We start from the raw sequence: 13625 nt of genomic DNA on the forward strand, positions 1-13625 counted from the left end.
GTTTAGTTTCCTATATTAATCATTGGATTTGTTTGTTGCATGTAAAACTATATATAACCCTGTAGTTCTATTGTACACAGAGTAGAGGAATTTGAGACGGACATTACAGACTCACTCTATTCTAACGATTGCAGATGACGAGCTTTGCTCACAACTGCTCAAGTCGTCAGTGCGCTTACGTTGCCTATTATGCTTTTATCATTTGGAGGGTAGTTCACTTGTAACTGCACGGATTCTCGTCTGCTTTACTCACGCGGCCAAACAAACGGATGACGTGCAAGTGGGCTTTTAATTTGCAATGCGTCGATTGGTGGTTGCAGTAGATGCCGTGTGGAACATTAAAATGTACGGCGTTGTCGCCGCCATATTTGATGTGTCAAAGTGGCAGGACGGTTGAAGATATTCAGACTCGGCACCAACGATGTCTTGTTTGACCTTTTAGAATTCCTTAATTGTTAGTTGTTTAACTTTTATCACACTATATAGGACGGAGAAAGTAGACAGAACGAAAGTTCATAATCATCACATCAACAAAAGCGACCAGTTGTGTTCGTTCGGTTTCTCAAGTTATGAGTTACCGAGACTCTGCCCCATCCAATATGGCGCATGCGTTGACGTATCGCAGCAACGGGCCAACCCCCTCAGCGAGGCGCTACAAACAATATAAATATAACCTGTGAAAATGTATTATATGAATGCATAATTTCGTATCTTACTAATTTAACTAGCAACAACAAGAACAAAAACAATTTGAATACAAATATTTTCGGTGAATGAGCGGAACCCGGATGATGTCATTCTGCTTCCGCTAGCTTTCGTCCCCCTGGCGGTATAGTGACAGAGTTCCCACGGTTCTTCTGGGTTTCACCGTTAAAATGGAAGAAAACACGGCATCATCCAACACTTATAGACTCAGGTGTTCTATTCCGGCCCACGAAATGGACGTTCGGGGACTCGCGGCTGCTGTTTTGCCGGAAGGAGCGTTCGTTTCTGTGTCCAGAGACCGGACCGGAAGGATCTGGGTCCCAAACTCAAGGTATCTAGCGTTAGCTTGCTAGCCTACAAAACAGCTTATAAAGTGACTGTGTTGTCCTAATAGTTCATAAACATTTTACGAGGAATAACCAAATAAAGCGCTTTTCATCTCGCTGCTTTATATTGCTCTAATTTCTTCTAAAACGCGTTTGTATAAGTGCTATCCGAATTAGCTTTGTCATTCATTCAGCTGGAGCACTTGTTATTGTCCTGCACATACACTTTAATTTGTACTTACTTTATATTGCATAAATATGTAATTCAGCAAAACGCACAATTACCTATTTATGTTAATTCTTTAAAAAAAAAAGAAGCCTTTAACACAAAGTATATATAATGTTTTTTTTTTTTAAATACACGTACTATGCTTATATATTCCAAAGTTAAATTCACAATACACATAAAATTAGTAAAGTAAAATTAAATCTTTCTGCTTCTGTGTTTCTAAAAAGCTATCATTTTACCAATTAATTAATTTAAATGCTATTAATCTTTCTTTCTTTTTTTAAGGTCAGTTGAGTTCAGTTCAGATTAATAATGATGGAAAACATTTATTTGGTTTGGTCTCTTTTTTTTTAAGAGCACAAAAGGACTTTAAGGAATTGTATATATATATATATATAATTCCTTAAAGTAACGCGTGAGTAATATGTTGACCATGCTCCTTGCAGGTGTATGCTGTTTGTCCCATTCAATCAACAGCTGGAAGCGCATATCTCCTTCCAATGACACTAAAATCCACTTGTTGTTTCCTGTTTGTTGACAGCCCCGACAACGGTTTCACAGAGATGCAATGTATGTCCGGCCACTCAAATTTTGTATCATGTGTGTGCGTCATTGCCCCGAGTGAAATGTACCCCAGAGGACTCATTGCCACAGGGGGGAACGATAATAACATATGCGTATTCACACCGGACCAACCACAGCCCTTGTACACTCTGAAAGGTCACAAAAACACAGGTGAGCATGGCCATTTTAAATGACTCCTTATCCATTATATAGAGAAAACAATATTTTTCATTTGACTTAATGATTGAACTTTATAGTCCACTATATAAATGTCAACATAATATTCGGGAGTAGGGAATAAGTGTTCAGTCCGTACCCCCCTAATCCCTATTTAGGGGTATCATGCAAATGTATAACTCAGCGTCATATCTGCTGTGTGAGCTTTCAAATGTTGTATGTCCACAGTTTGCACTCTCTCCTCCGGGAAGTTCGGGACACTTTTGAGTGGCTCTTGGGACACCACTGCCAAAGTTTGGCTCAATGAAAAATGCATGATGACGCTGCAGGGCCATTCCGCAGCGGTGTGGGCAGTTGCCTTGTTGCCCGAGCAAGGCCTCATGCTGTCTGGATCGGCAGACAAAACCATAAAGCTTTGGAAAGCAGGACGATGCGAGAGGACATTTACAGGTAGCCAGCACCACGTCAACTTATTAGCATCAGTCATGGCTCTAAGACATTTGAAAAAGAGTTTCGGTGGATGATGTAACCACAATCATTTGCTTTTATTAAAGGCTCATGAAGTCACCCAGCTCTGATTCATCATCCGGAAATGACTTTTTGTATGGTTTTAGGTCATGAGGATTGCGTACGAGGACTTGTGGTGATCAGCAGCACTGAGTTCTTCTCTTGTAGCAATGACACCAGCATCAGGAGGTGGCTGGTGACAGGCGAATGTGCACACGTGTACTACGGACACACTAACTACATCTACAGCATTGCCATCTTCCCCAATAGTCAAGGTTTGTCAGCCTGGTATTAGATTTTTAAAAACACAGTCAAATGGACCCCCACTCGTGCAGTTTACTGGGACAAAATGCATCTGTTTGTATGTGTTGCTGTCCCATGTGTGTCAAGTAGTTGTTTGAAAATTAGAACATATATGCTAATTGCTAGTAGCCCGTCCATTGCGTTTTGCATTAAGCTCAAATGTGAAATATTTAATTCTGCTTTGCAATAAATGCGTGTTCACCGTAATCTGGCTTTTTTTTCGTGCTCGTTGCGCTAGATTTTGTGAGCACAGGTGAGGACCGAACCGTGCGAATATGGAGGAGCGGGGAGTGCATGCAGACAATCCGCCTACCTGCTCAGTCCGTGTGGTGCTGCTGCATCCTACCCAACGGCGACATTGCAGTCGGAGCGAGGTAAATCTTTCCAAAACTTTTTTTCCCCCCCTTTCTTTCTTAAATGCATCTTTTGGCTCACTGTCTTGTCCCGCCAAAGTGACGGCATCATTCGAGTGTTTACGGAGGCCGAGGACCGTGTGGCGAGCGCTCAGGATCTTCAGGCTTTTGAGGATGAGCTCTCGAATACCATTATCGATCCCAAGACGGGAGACCTCGGAGACATCAAAGTCGATGAGCTTCCTGGAAGGGAACACCTCAACGAGTCTGGTATTGCGTTAAAAGGAAATATTTTTTATTGAAAAGTAGGGCTGGAGTGAGAGAGTCAGATAAATCGACTTTAAAAATAGGTTGGTTGTGATTTGATCTTTATTTTTTCTGTTAGTGCACCATGTAGTGGCCGAAATGGTGGATGTCTACATCAAAACGCTCACTGACTTAGTATTTATTTAGTTAATGGGTTATTATTAAAGACAATACAGCACACATACACAGGAGAGGACGTTCTAAACTTCCTAAAAAGCATTTTGGCTGTAATTATTCCAAAATGTCACCTGCCACTCAGTTTTAGGTGTTCATCACTTAACCAGTAGAGGGCAGTCTTGCACTAAACGTGATCAGAAGAAGACAGTAACAGGCAGTTGTTGATCTCATGCAGCTAACAGCTAGCTCTACTCATGGAATAATGTTGAAGTCACTTTTAGATATAATGATGTATGTGTGAGCTAAATGGTGGTGTTTGTTTACCTTAAGTGGTAATCGCTAGCGCGCTAATGCTAATCGCGTTTGCTAACCGTTTAGCATAGACTCATTTTGTTGGTGTTTAATAAAGCATATGTATAGAAAATAATAAATTATGATGATTATTATGTGTCCACTCAATTCAACTTAGTGGATTACCCCAAAAACTAGATTCATCAATTATTTGATTGAATAATTGATATGATCATCGATTTTTAAAAAGATTAAATAGTGACAAGCATAGCACTATATCTTGATTTTTATGGACATATCGTTTGAGGCCACATTGTTGACATTTTTGTTGTTCCAGGGAATCGCGACGGACAGACACGTCTGATTAAAGATGGGGAGAAAGTGGAGGCATACCAGTGGAGTGTCAGTGAGAGTCGCTGGGTGAAAATTGGAGATGTGGTCGGTGGTTCAAACCAGCAGACCTCCAAAAGTGTCATGTATGAAGGAAAGGTGAGGCCTTGTGCTTGGTGATAAAAAAGCTTAATACACATGAGACTTTATTTTCAGGAACATTGTGTTTTGCTGTAACCCTGCAGGAGTACGATTACGTCTTCACAATTGACGTGAACGAGGGCGGTCCGTCCATGAAGCTGCCTTACAATGTGTCAGAGGACCCCTGGCTGACGGCGCACAACTTTTTGCAGAAGAACGACCTCAGCCCCATGTTTCTGGACCAGGTTGCTAATTTTATCATCGAGAACACCAAAGGACACGAAGTGGGGCCCACACAACCCGCTGGTGGCGACCCGTTCACTGGTGAAGAAGACACTTTTCCCGTTAAAAGATGTGTTGCGATGTCAGAAAATGTCCAGGACTTACTGGCATACCTTGTTCTTGTGTCAAAATGTTCTTGTTTGTTGGTCCGGCAGGAGGAGCTCGTTACATCCCAGGGGCCACGGATGGAAGGCCAAATTTCGGAGGCGATCCCTTCACAGGTGCAGTATTTGGCTTGAAAACGGACAGGTTTGGTTCGCTACTGACATGGCCTGAAAACCTCTCCTAGGCTCTGGGCGTTACATCCCTGGATCTGACCCTGATTTAGTTGCTCCTGAAGGCGTGGCAGATCCCGTCACAGGTTAGCCACTTCCTCAACTGACCCAATCGGATACAAAGAGCCAAAACTGAGATGAGGATTTCGATTGATTTCCTTGACAGGTGGGGGTGCTTATTCTTCAGAAGCACCAAGACAGAAAAGCACCAACATTTACTTCCCTATGACTGATGGCTTGACCTTTGAGCAAGCCAACATTTCACAAATCGTTGGTGAGCAATGAGCATGTTTAGCCGCAGATGAAAACTTTGGCCTTGTGACATGTTTGTGAGAAGTCTGGATTTGTTCCTTTCTGGACCAGGCAAGCTGAAAGAGCTGAACGAAGGGGCCCCTCAGGAACACAAGCTCTCCGAAGACTTCCTGGAAAGTCTGGAGAGGCTGCTGGCGTCCGTCTGCGGCCCTAACGATTGCCCGCCAACTATTCAACAAATCAACCTCCTCTGGAAGGCCTCGCACTGGCCTGAAGGTACATGAGCTACAAGAAATTTAAGTGTTTTGGGCCTATGGGGGAAATTTAAGCTTAACTTATTTGCTCCCAAAAACGGATGAATACGTTCTATTTGAAATGTTTTAAGTGTCCCAAAGTCGTATTTATGCATTTTTTAATGTTTTATTTTTATTTTTTATGCTAGAGCATACAGAAGGCTTTGATGCGGCCTTTCAACTGCAGAGAACAGTTGAGGAAATGGTAGTTATTACAAAAACGACCAGCAGCTGGCAGCAGAGCAAAATCGATCAACCAGGACCATGTTGAAAAAAAGCTAATTTACCAACAGTTCTAAACAGATTTGTAAATAATGATGAAACTTAGCTATATTCTAATGCTAAATTGCTGCAAAACGGAAACAGATAGAAATATACTGTTTTTTTCCTGATGAAAGAAGAGACTCTATTTTTTCTTTTGGTAGGTACCATGTTTTTATAGCAATAGCACACAATACTCTGTGAGCTCTGCAAAATCAGTCAAAATCCAGTAAAACAGCCGGGAGCGAAGGGAGTTGCTTGAGTGAAAATGGCTGCCAGTGAATGAGTTAATTACAGAATGTTCACTAGATCTATTTTGATTATCAAACTAAAAAGAAAAACGTCTCCTTTTCTTGTACTGAACGTGGATTTTGGGGGCGACGAGCTCAAATGTTTTTGGTCTCGGGTTTTGAAAAATAACCCCACCCACGAGCGACTTGTGGTAGCTATATTAGAAAATTGATGATGCATTTTCGCCTTATCCTGAAAGTTCACCTGAAAGCCCAGGTTTTGATTTGGAGCTGAAAATAAGTGTTTCTTCTCCATTTCTCTAGATATTGTGTTTCCAGTCCTGGATATTCTACGGCTGGCTGTGCGCCACCCGCAGGTTAATGAGAGCCTGTGCGGCGAGGCGGAGGGCGTCCAGCTGTGCAACCACCTCCTGAGCCTGATGAGGCCCGAGGGCCGCACAGCCAATCAGATGCTGGCGCTGCGGATCCTGTGCAACTGCTTCAGCAGCAGCCACGGCCTAGCGCTCCTCATGGCCCAGCGCGAAACCATCTTGTCGCGGGCGGCCGACTTGGCCGCCGTGTGCAATAAGAACATCCACATTGCTCTAGCCACCCTGGTGCTGAACTACGCCGGCTGCCTGCACAACCAACCCGACCTGGAGGCCAAAGCCCAGTGCCTCTCTGTAGCCAGCCGAGCTCTCGAGACCGTACAGGATAAGGAAGCTGTGTTTCGGCTGCTGGTCGCGTTGGGAACCACAGTGGCCTCCGACCAAACGGCCCAGGACCTGGCCCGCTCCCTGGGGGTCAGCACACAAATCTCCCGGTATTCCTCCGTGTCCGATCCCTCCAAACTCGGCGAGTGTTGTCAACTGGTTTTAAAAGAACTGCAATGATAAGAATGACAATGACAATCTTGTGAAAAATCTCTTTCTGACATCGATGAACTGCTGTGCTCATCGTCGTTTGGTGGAAACACTGACTTGTATGTTCTGCAGTTAATAAAAGGACAAATTTCAAGGTTATGTATTCTATATATTCTTTTGCAAATAGCCTTCACTTGTGTTGAATGAATGATATGGTATGTGTTTATGTAAGATGTTATCAAGGGATCAAACCTAAAATTAAAACATCACGCTGGCAATTGAAAACGTTTCCTAAAACAACTTACATGTAAGTAATTTCTTCCACAACAAACGCATTGTATTATGTACTGCGTTGTAGCTCCACTACGCTGGGAGCGCCTTGTCAAATGTGTAATAGCGGAAGTACGTCACAATACAACCGCCGAAGAAGACAACATCCGTTTTTTATAATATATATAAAGTTTGGCGGTTGATTTCACGGACCTACATACTGGTTGATATTTACGCTGTGCGCGTGCAGTAGTTATTCTTGACAAATATGTAGGAAAGTCCTTATAAGTTGACGATTGTCTCATTCTACTTTTGAATTGAAGTTGTTGGCTGTTGAAGCAAAACGAAGCTGTTTATCGCTCTTCATCGTGCCTTTTTCCCCCGAAGTAACGATGGCGAGCCAAATGCAAAAACGCAACGGCAAATATTTGTGGTTTAGTCTTCTTGAGCTGGGCTTTGAGCCTGAAGAGCACCAGAATCTCATCAAGACCGCCTCAAAACACATCAACCTGGGACCGTAAGTCTTCCCTTTGTCTATGGTGGAATATTTCCTGAAACTTTCCAGTAAATTTCTATGCAAGTTAAAATTGTGATTTATGGTGGTTCAACGCTTTAAGATTTGCCGTAAAATTCGGCATCTGGTAGCATCAAATCTGGTTGTTAAGCGAGTTGAGGAGCTTAATTTAGACATAAATTGGCAATGCTTATTTTACTCTGACCGGCAACTTTCCTGCTAGAGTTATTTTGCCGTGAACGGCTTTGATTGGTAAATCGCCGGAGCGAGGAATTATTTGCCAGCCATGAAGCTGCTATTTTACCGTGATTACAGTAGTTTGGCCGTGAATAGGTTATCTTAACGATAGCTGATTGTGGGCTGGCGTGTTTCACGGTTCAATTTTGCAGATTAACTGGCTCCCGATTCCAACTGTGGCCGCAATGTCAGTCCAGTAATATTGTGTTTCCTCTCGGCAGATTCGTCACAAGCAAGCTACATTAATTGTTCACCAAAACGGCTCGTTTATAACTTCCGACTGACTGCAAGAAATTGGAAATATACTAAAATAATTAAAAGCGCTCCCCACAACACCACTAGCTTGTACACATTTCACAGATGGAGAATTTGTACTTGGTGTGGTTATTTGCCGGTCACGGCAAAATAACCACTGCGAAAGTAATTTGCCGCCATGTGCTGGCATCCACAGTCCGCAATTATGTTAGCGACTTAGCGTATTCAAGAGTGCCAAAGTCTGGTCCCAAAGAGGGCCTATCGTGACTGTTATCATCCTTGAATCAAATGATCAGTTCGCCAGCAAGCTCTGCGGAAGCCTGATGGCAATCCTTATTATTTGATTCATGTGTGTTGGAGGAAGGAGACATTGAAAACACACTGGATGGGAGTTCGCAACCTAATAATTAATAGCAACGTGTCTAAATAGTCTCTTAAGCCACTGTCTTTACGCTTTTATTGTCTTGTGCTTAATAGGAATATGTTTGATAAACCCAACAAGGATGCATTCCACATTGTTATCCAATTTCTGTTGGAAAAACTCGACCCAACACGATTTCAGCAGACATACAAGTAAGGAGACATCTTTCAGGATACGCGTGTCCCTGTGGATTCATTTTCATGAACTCTTTCTTTTTCTTCTTTTTCTTTTTAGATTTTGCTTACCTTCCTACAGTTCTAAGCAAGATGCTGAGTTTCGCAAAGCAACCTGCGATTGGTTGCGAGAAATAATGGTGAGGACTTTTTTCCTCAACCTTCTTGATGCATATTGTTTTTTTTTGTGTATTTGTGTGTTTGTATAGGTTGAAACTGGATACCCAGGCAGCAAAGTTCTCGCCTCGTTATTACTCTCGCCTGGAGGCCCCAAATTGATCAGCTTGATGCTCCATTTAGCCATGCAAGTCATGCTGAAGGAAATGAAAACGTTCATTACAGGTAGGCCCCTTATTCAGCGACAAAAAAAATCTTGGGATTTATCGTCAGATGTTTCTTTTAGATAAAAGCTCAGTTTTAGATGCTGTCACCAAGCCGACGTCTTCGTACGGCATGGCGGTGAAGAGACTCCACCTGATCAAAAAGAGCTTTTTGAAAGAGGTGGCACATCAGGATCGCGTTTTTCTGGAGGAGCAGGAAAAAACCCGGTGAGTCCTTTCTTGAGTGTCTGAATTCAAACGCTTATAATCATTTTATTGTTTAATTTTATTAAAAGTTGAGAGTTAAGATGCTATTTGTTTTCAATGCTTTTGTTGTTGTTTTTAAACATACATTAATCTGTATTGCAATAAAAAAAATCTCAGATTTATTATAAATGGATGTTTTGGTTTTATGACAAGGCAAGCGAACCATAAATTAATATATTTATCTACTTCAATTAGAACTGTTAACTTACGAAACATTTTGATTTGCATTCGCAAGTGTTCAATGTATCACTTTTACCAAATAAGTCAGCAAATCCTAAATCAGATTACAACACTCAAATTTTCAGGTTTGATAAAATAACGATGCCGTATGTGAACATGTGCCCCGCACTTCTTAAGCATATTTATGGAAGCAATAAAGCCTACATAATAGATCAACCGAAATGAAGTTTTTATGTATACATTTTTTGTTTTGTTTACCAAAGTACAGCAGTGTAATGAAAAGTACCGGTGCACTCTTTGTGTTTGGGTAGAGATATTTCACACTCCCGTTCATGAGTTCAGTGTGTGTTTGTCTCGTCTTTTAGGAGCATCATGAATTCTCTGCAAGAGCTCACAGCTGAGAGTAAGAAGTATGACGAGCTACTCGAGTAGGTCCCCCCCCCCCCCCACCCTCTCAGCTGTTATTCTTACACGATACTGCGTTAGTCTGTTTCATCGTTTGATGTTCCAGACGCTACATTGGTGATTCTGTCCAAGAGGATTCTGCTGATAAACCAGAAACGGTACCGGTAATGTTTTAGAATGTGAGATGCGTCGGCGTGAATAAGAAAGCAAGTCGCTGCGTTCAGGTTCGATCCCTGTGGGCGGCCGTGGACGGAATGCTGTCGACGGTCGCGCCGGACCGAAAGGTGATGGAAAGTGTGCTGGCGGGAGAAGTGGACCAGTACGCGCTGGACGGCGCGAACCGCCCCCTGCAAATTCCCCGTAGCCTGCTCGAGAAGGTGGAACAGCGCCCCCAGCAGGTGAGCGCGGCGCGCCCTCCCGACTGGCCGGCACGTTGCGTGACGCCGATGTGCGTTTGGCAGTTGAGCTCGGGGAAAGCCTACGAGGCGGGCCAGCTGAACCTCCTGTGTCCCCTGGAGCTGATGAACCACGCCCTGCGCCTCCTGAAGGAGGAGCCGCGCAGTGGCCTGCCGCGGCTCAACCTGCCACAGTTGCAGCAAAAACAGCAGCAGTTGGCCCATCAGCTGCAGGAACTTGAGCTGCTCAGGTAAGCTGTGCGTAACTGGGAAAAAAAAAAAAAAAAGATTAATAAACACAATCAGATCAGCCGGAAAATACGTTGGTAACAAAAGTAAAATAATAGTACTGAATACCTGCTGTGCATTTGTTGACCTCATAGGGGCAGTGTGGTTCTGTGCATGCGCAGAAGAAGTGGCTGTTTCACTTTATGAATGGCTCCCCCCCCCAGATTAGGAAGAATATACCTTTTGCGTTTAGTTATATGTTATTCACATACAAACATAGTATTTGGTTATTTTGAAGAAATATCACTCCTGGAATTTGACGCAAATTTTCTATTAGCCTGTCAAGGGAATTTTTGTTGACTTCAGCATCAGCTCTGGTAAATGTTTCTAAAACAAAGTATTCAAATATACGATGGGTGTCGTTACTTTTGTTTGTGTATGTTATTTGTTGTATGGTATAAACCAGACTGAAGCTTTCCAAGGAGGAAATTCCTGAGGTGATGAGTGGCATCGGTGAGCTGGAAGCCGAGTCGGAGAGGAAGTGGGCAGACTCTTTTAAAGACGCGTCTTTAGTCCCATTGCTCGGTGACGATCCGGTGAGTGGTCATTTGAAGTTGACACATTTTCAAACGAAGTATGATTTTAAATCCTTTTTTTCCCCCTTCTTCTTCTTCTTCTTCAAAGGCACTTGGCTTTCTTTCACCAATGGCTCCCCTGTCATTTGGAGCAGCAGTCGACGCCAGCAACGCCAGTTGCATCTTCTCCCAGTTTCCCGCGAAGCTTCCCGGTGAGTGACGACCGACGGCGATTGCCGTCCGCTTGGGTTGGGTTGTAACGTCTCCTGTGGCTCGTGCCAACTTCCAGAGAAGTCTTCAGAGTGTCATCCGGCGGAGGATGAAAGCAATATTTCCTCAGACCTCAAAAGGTACAGCCTTTTTTTTGTGTGTTTTGTTTGTTTTTTTGTGGCGGGAGGCAGATACTTGGGCAGTCCTAAGCCATGCTCTGTCCATCACTAGTCCTCCCCATAGCATCCGTGCTCTCTGATGACTGTGGTGAGTGAAGAGAAATCCCCACAGACAGATACGGAGCAGACACCACCTCCCCCCCCCCCCCCCAGATCACAATTTTTATCGTTATTCACTACACTGGCGTTTCCGAACATGAAATGCTCCTTACCGCCATCTTGTGTTTGAAGCAGCAGCAGTTATCCAGCGGCAGAAGTCAGAAGCCCGGCCGCCGAGCCATCCGAACTCAACTCCTCTCTTGACTGGCTTCTCGACATGCCTCCGTCTGCTCGGCGAGAGTCACCGTCACCTGAGCCACCGCAGGTGCCGTTTCACTTTTGTTTTGACGGTTTTGTTTTCACGTCATCCTCATTGTCCATTCGCGACGTCTCGCCAGGCCACCGTGGGGGCGGCCGGCAGCAGTCGTTCAGAGGCGACGATGCAACCAATATTAGACTTGGAATGTGATAACCTGGCTGACCAGGTATATATATTTTTTTTTTTGGGGGGGGGGGGTCAAATAAGAACAACAATGCCGTGATCACGTTTGTGTCATAGTTTGCAGATGCTGTAATCACAACCAGTCCGACAGCAGGCAGGCCGCCAGGTTTCGAACTGGAGAACATTCTCAGCCTCCTTCATGGAGATCCCTTCGGTACCAGAAAGCAGCTTCCTCGCACGCCTGAGAGTTTGAGTGAGTTGCTTGCTGCTTTTCCCGTCACTTTCCAAGAGAGCCGAGAGATGAATTAATTCATTGACTTTGGTACTTGGGGAGAATTAGGACTGCCATTTAAAAAAAATAATAATAATAAAATCCATCCTTTCTTAAAAAATGGTGCATTTGAAACTGAAAGTGCAGAAAATGCACCATTATCAAATCGATGATTCAGCTTCTGATTTGGTCCCTGATGTCAGAAAAAAGCAAGTATTTTTGTCTGCCAACATCTGGCAAATGCCTTTTTTGGATACAACACAAACGTACTACTACTTTCATGGGTCACTCTAGAAACCGCACTTTATTTACTGTTAATAAAGTGAAATTCGGATTATTTAGGCAATTTTAAGTTGCACAAGGTCTCTAAAGGATTATCAAATTAATTGACAATTATATTGATAAAAAAAAAAGTGATTTAAAAAAAATAAACATTGTCATGATTTTATGCTTCAATTCATCCTGGTGTGCCTGCCTTGTCCACAAGGGGGCAGTATAATACAATCATTCAGACGAAAGAGTGGCATGAAACCGATTATTTTTTATTTTATTTTCTTCTTCGCTTCCTTTTGTAGTTCTGGATGTGAAGAGCTGCTGGCAAAAGGCGCTGGAGGAAGACGATGCAAAGAAGTGCGACGAGAGCGTGTTCGGGTGCCTCACTCCCCGCCCGCAGCCTTGTGGCGAGGTCGCGCGTCAGCCTGGAGATTCGTGCAGCGGCACCGCTTCAGATCGCAGCAAACGGCAGTCGTTTTGGGGCACCTTGGACACAACCGCCTCCTTCAGCCTGCAGCAAGAAACGCTGCCTGAATTGTCGAGCTGCGACAGTCTGCTGAGCCTCGAGAGCGACGAGGAAGAAGGACGCGACGGCAGCTCACCTGAGCACCTTCTATTGGCTCGTGGTGTTTCGGCTGCACGCGGTGAGCAGCCATCGCCACCTGTTGTTTTTTCACTGGATCTTGAGACACTGGAGAAGATCTCGCCACTAAAGAAGCACGACTGCCTCCCGCAACTCATCACGTTCTCCCCGATAGACGACGAGAAGCAGAAGATGTTGTCTGAAGTGCATTAACTCATTGTTCCGGTTTCACATATTCCACCTCCATTGTTTGTTGAAATTTGTTCGCGTTCACAATTTAAATGTACATCATTTACTATGGAAGACACGGTTTTCCTTTGTTTAAAATTGTTGGTTCGAATTATTTCAAAGATGGTAATCCAATCACTCAGTTGAAATGTCAGTTCCGTTTTTGCTTTTTGGCTAAAAGTTGTAAAGATATGCTATAAATGTTTGTATTTAGAAGTTAATAAAGTAATGTTTTGTGGTTAATGCATGTTTGTAGTTGATAAGTAAAAGTTTAACATTTGTTTAATCTCAATGCTACATATTTGAAAGGTGTCCATTTTTGTGTGCTAGATTAACATGGATGTTACATTTCAGA

The 13625-nt window shown here is 43.4% G+C and overlaps 2 protein-coding genes and 1 non-coding gene across 5 annotated transcripts; all 3 read left to right on the forward strand.

Moving 5' to 3' along the window:
• The first annotated feature begins 799 nt into the window (after positions 1–799).
• On the forward strand, positions 800–6964 carry plaa (phospholipase A2-activating protein). The gene is made up of 13 exons (XM_086058116.1): positions 800–1036; positions 1802–1995; positions 2230–2451; positions 2616–2783; positions 3050–3185; positions 3265–3434; positions 4216–4367; positions 4454–4673; positions 4787–4852; positions 4921–4992; positions 5073–5180; positions 5270–5434; positions 6267–6964. Exons 1-13 carry the CDS (start codon positions 876–878, stop codon positions 6833–6835), a joined length of 2403 nt encoding a protein of 800 aa, XP_085914242.1. The 5' UTR covers positions 800–875; the 3' UTR covers positions 6836–6964.
• Positions 6965–7233: 269 nt separating this feature from the next.
• On the forward strand, positions 7234–13513 carry haus6 (HAUS augmin-like complex, subunit 6). 3 transcript variants are annotated; one of them, XM_086058121.1, is made up of 16 exons: positions 7234–7592; positions 8559–8654; positions 8737–8815; positions 8885–9017; positions 9079–9223; positions 9808–9870; positions 9954–10005; positions 10072–10245; positions 10309–10493; positions 10937–11066; positions 11155–11257; positions 11335–11395; positions 11666–11798; positions 11872–11958; positions 12033–12168; positions 12762–13513. In XM_086058121.1, the coding sequence occupies exons 1-16, from the start codon at positions 7468–7470 to the stop codon at positions 13253–13255; spliced, it is 2196 nt and encodes a 731-aa protein (XP_085914247.1). In that variant the 5' UTR covers positions 7234–7467; the 3' UTR covers positions 13256–13513. The 3 variants fall into 3 exon arrangements, with proteins under 3 accessions (XP_085914247.1, XP_085914248.1, XP_085914249.1); XM_086058122.1 differs by having other exon boundaries at positions 11669–11798; XM_086058123.1 differs by having other exon boundaries at positions 7374–7592; positions 10072–10493.
• On the forward strand, positions 11437–11567 carry LOC147159472 (small Cajal body-specific RNA 8). The gene has a single exon (XR_015090637.1).
• Positions 13514–13625: the final 112 nt, after the last annotated feature.

This window comes from Leptonotus elevatus, chromosome 17, assembly GCF_054856555.1.
Source record: "Leptonotus elevatus isolate MCC_2025b chromosome 17, RoL_Lele_1.0, whole genome shotgun sequence".
Taxonomy (NCBI): domain Eukaryota; kingdom Metazoa; phylum Chordata; class Actinopteri; order Syngnathiformes; family Syngnathidae; genus Leptonotus; species Leptonotus elevatus.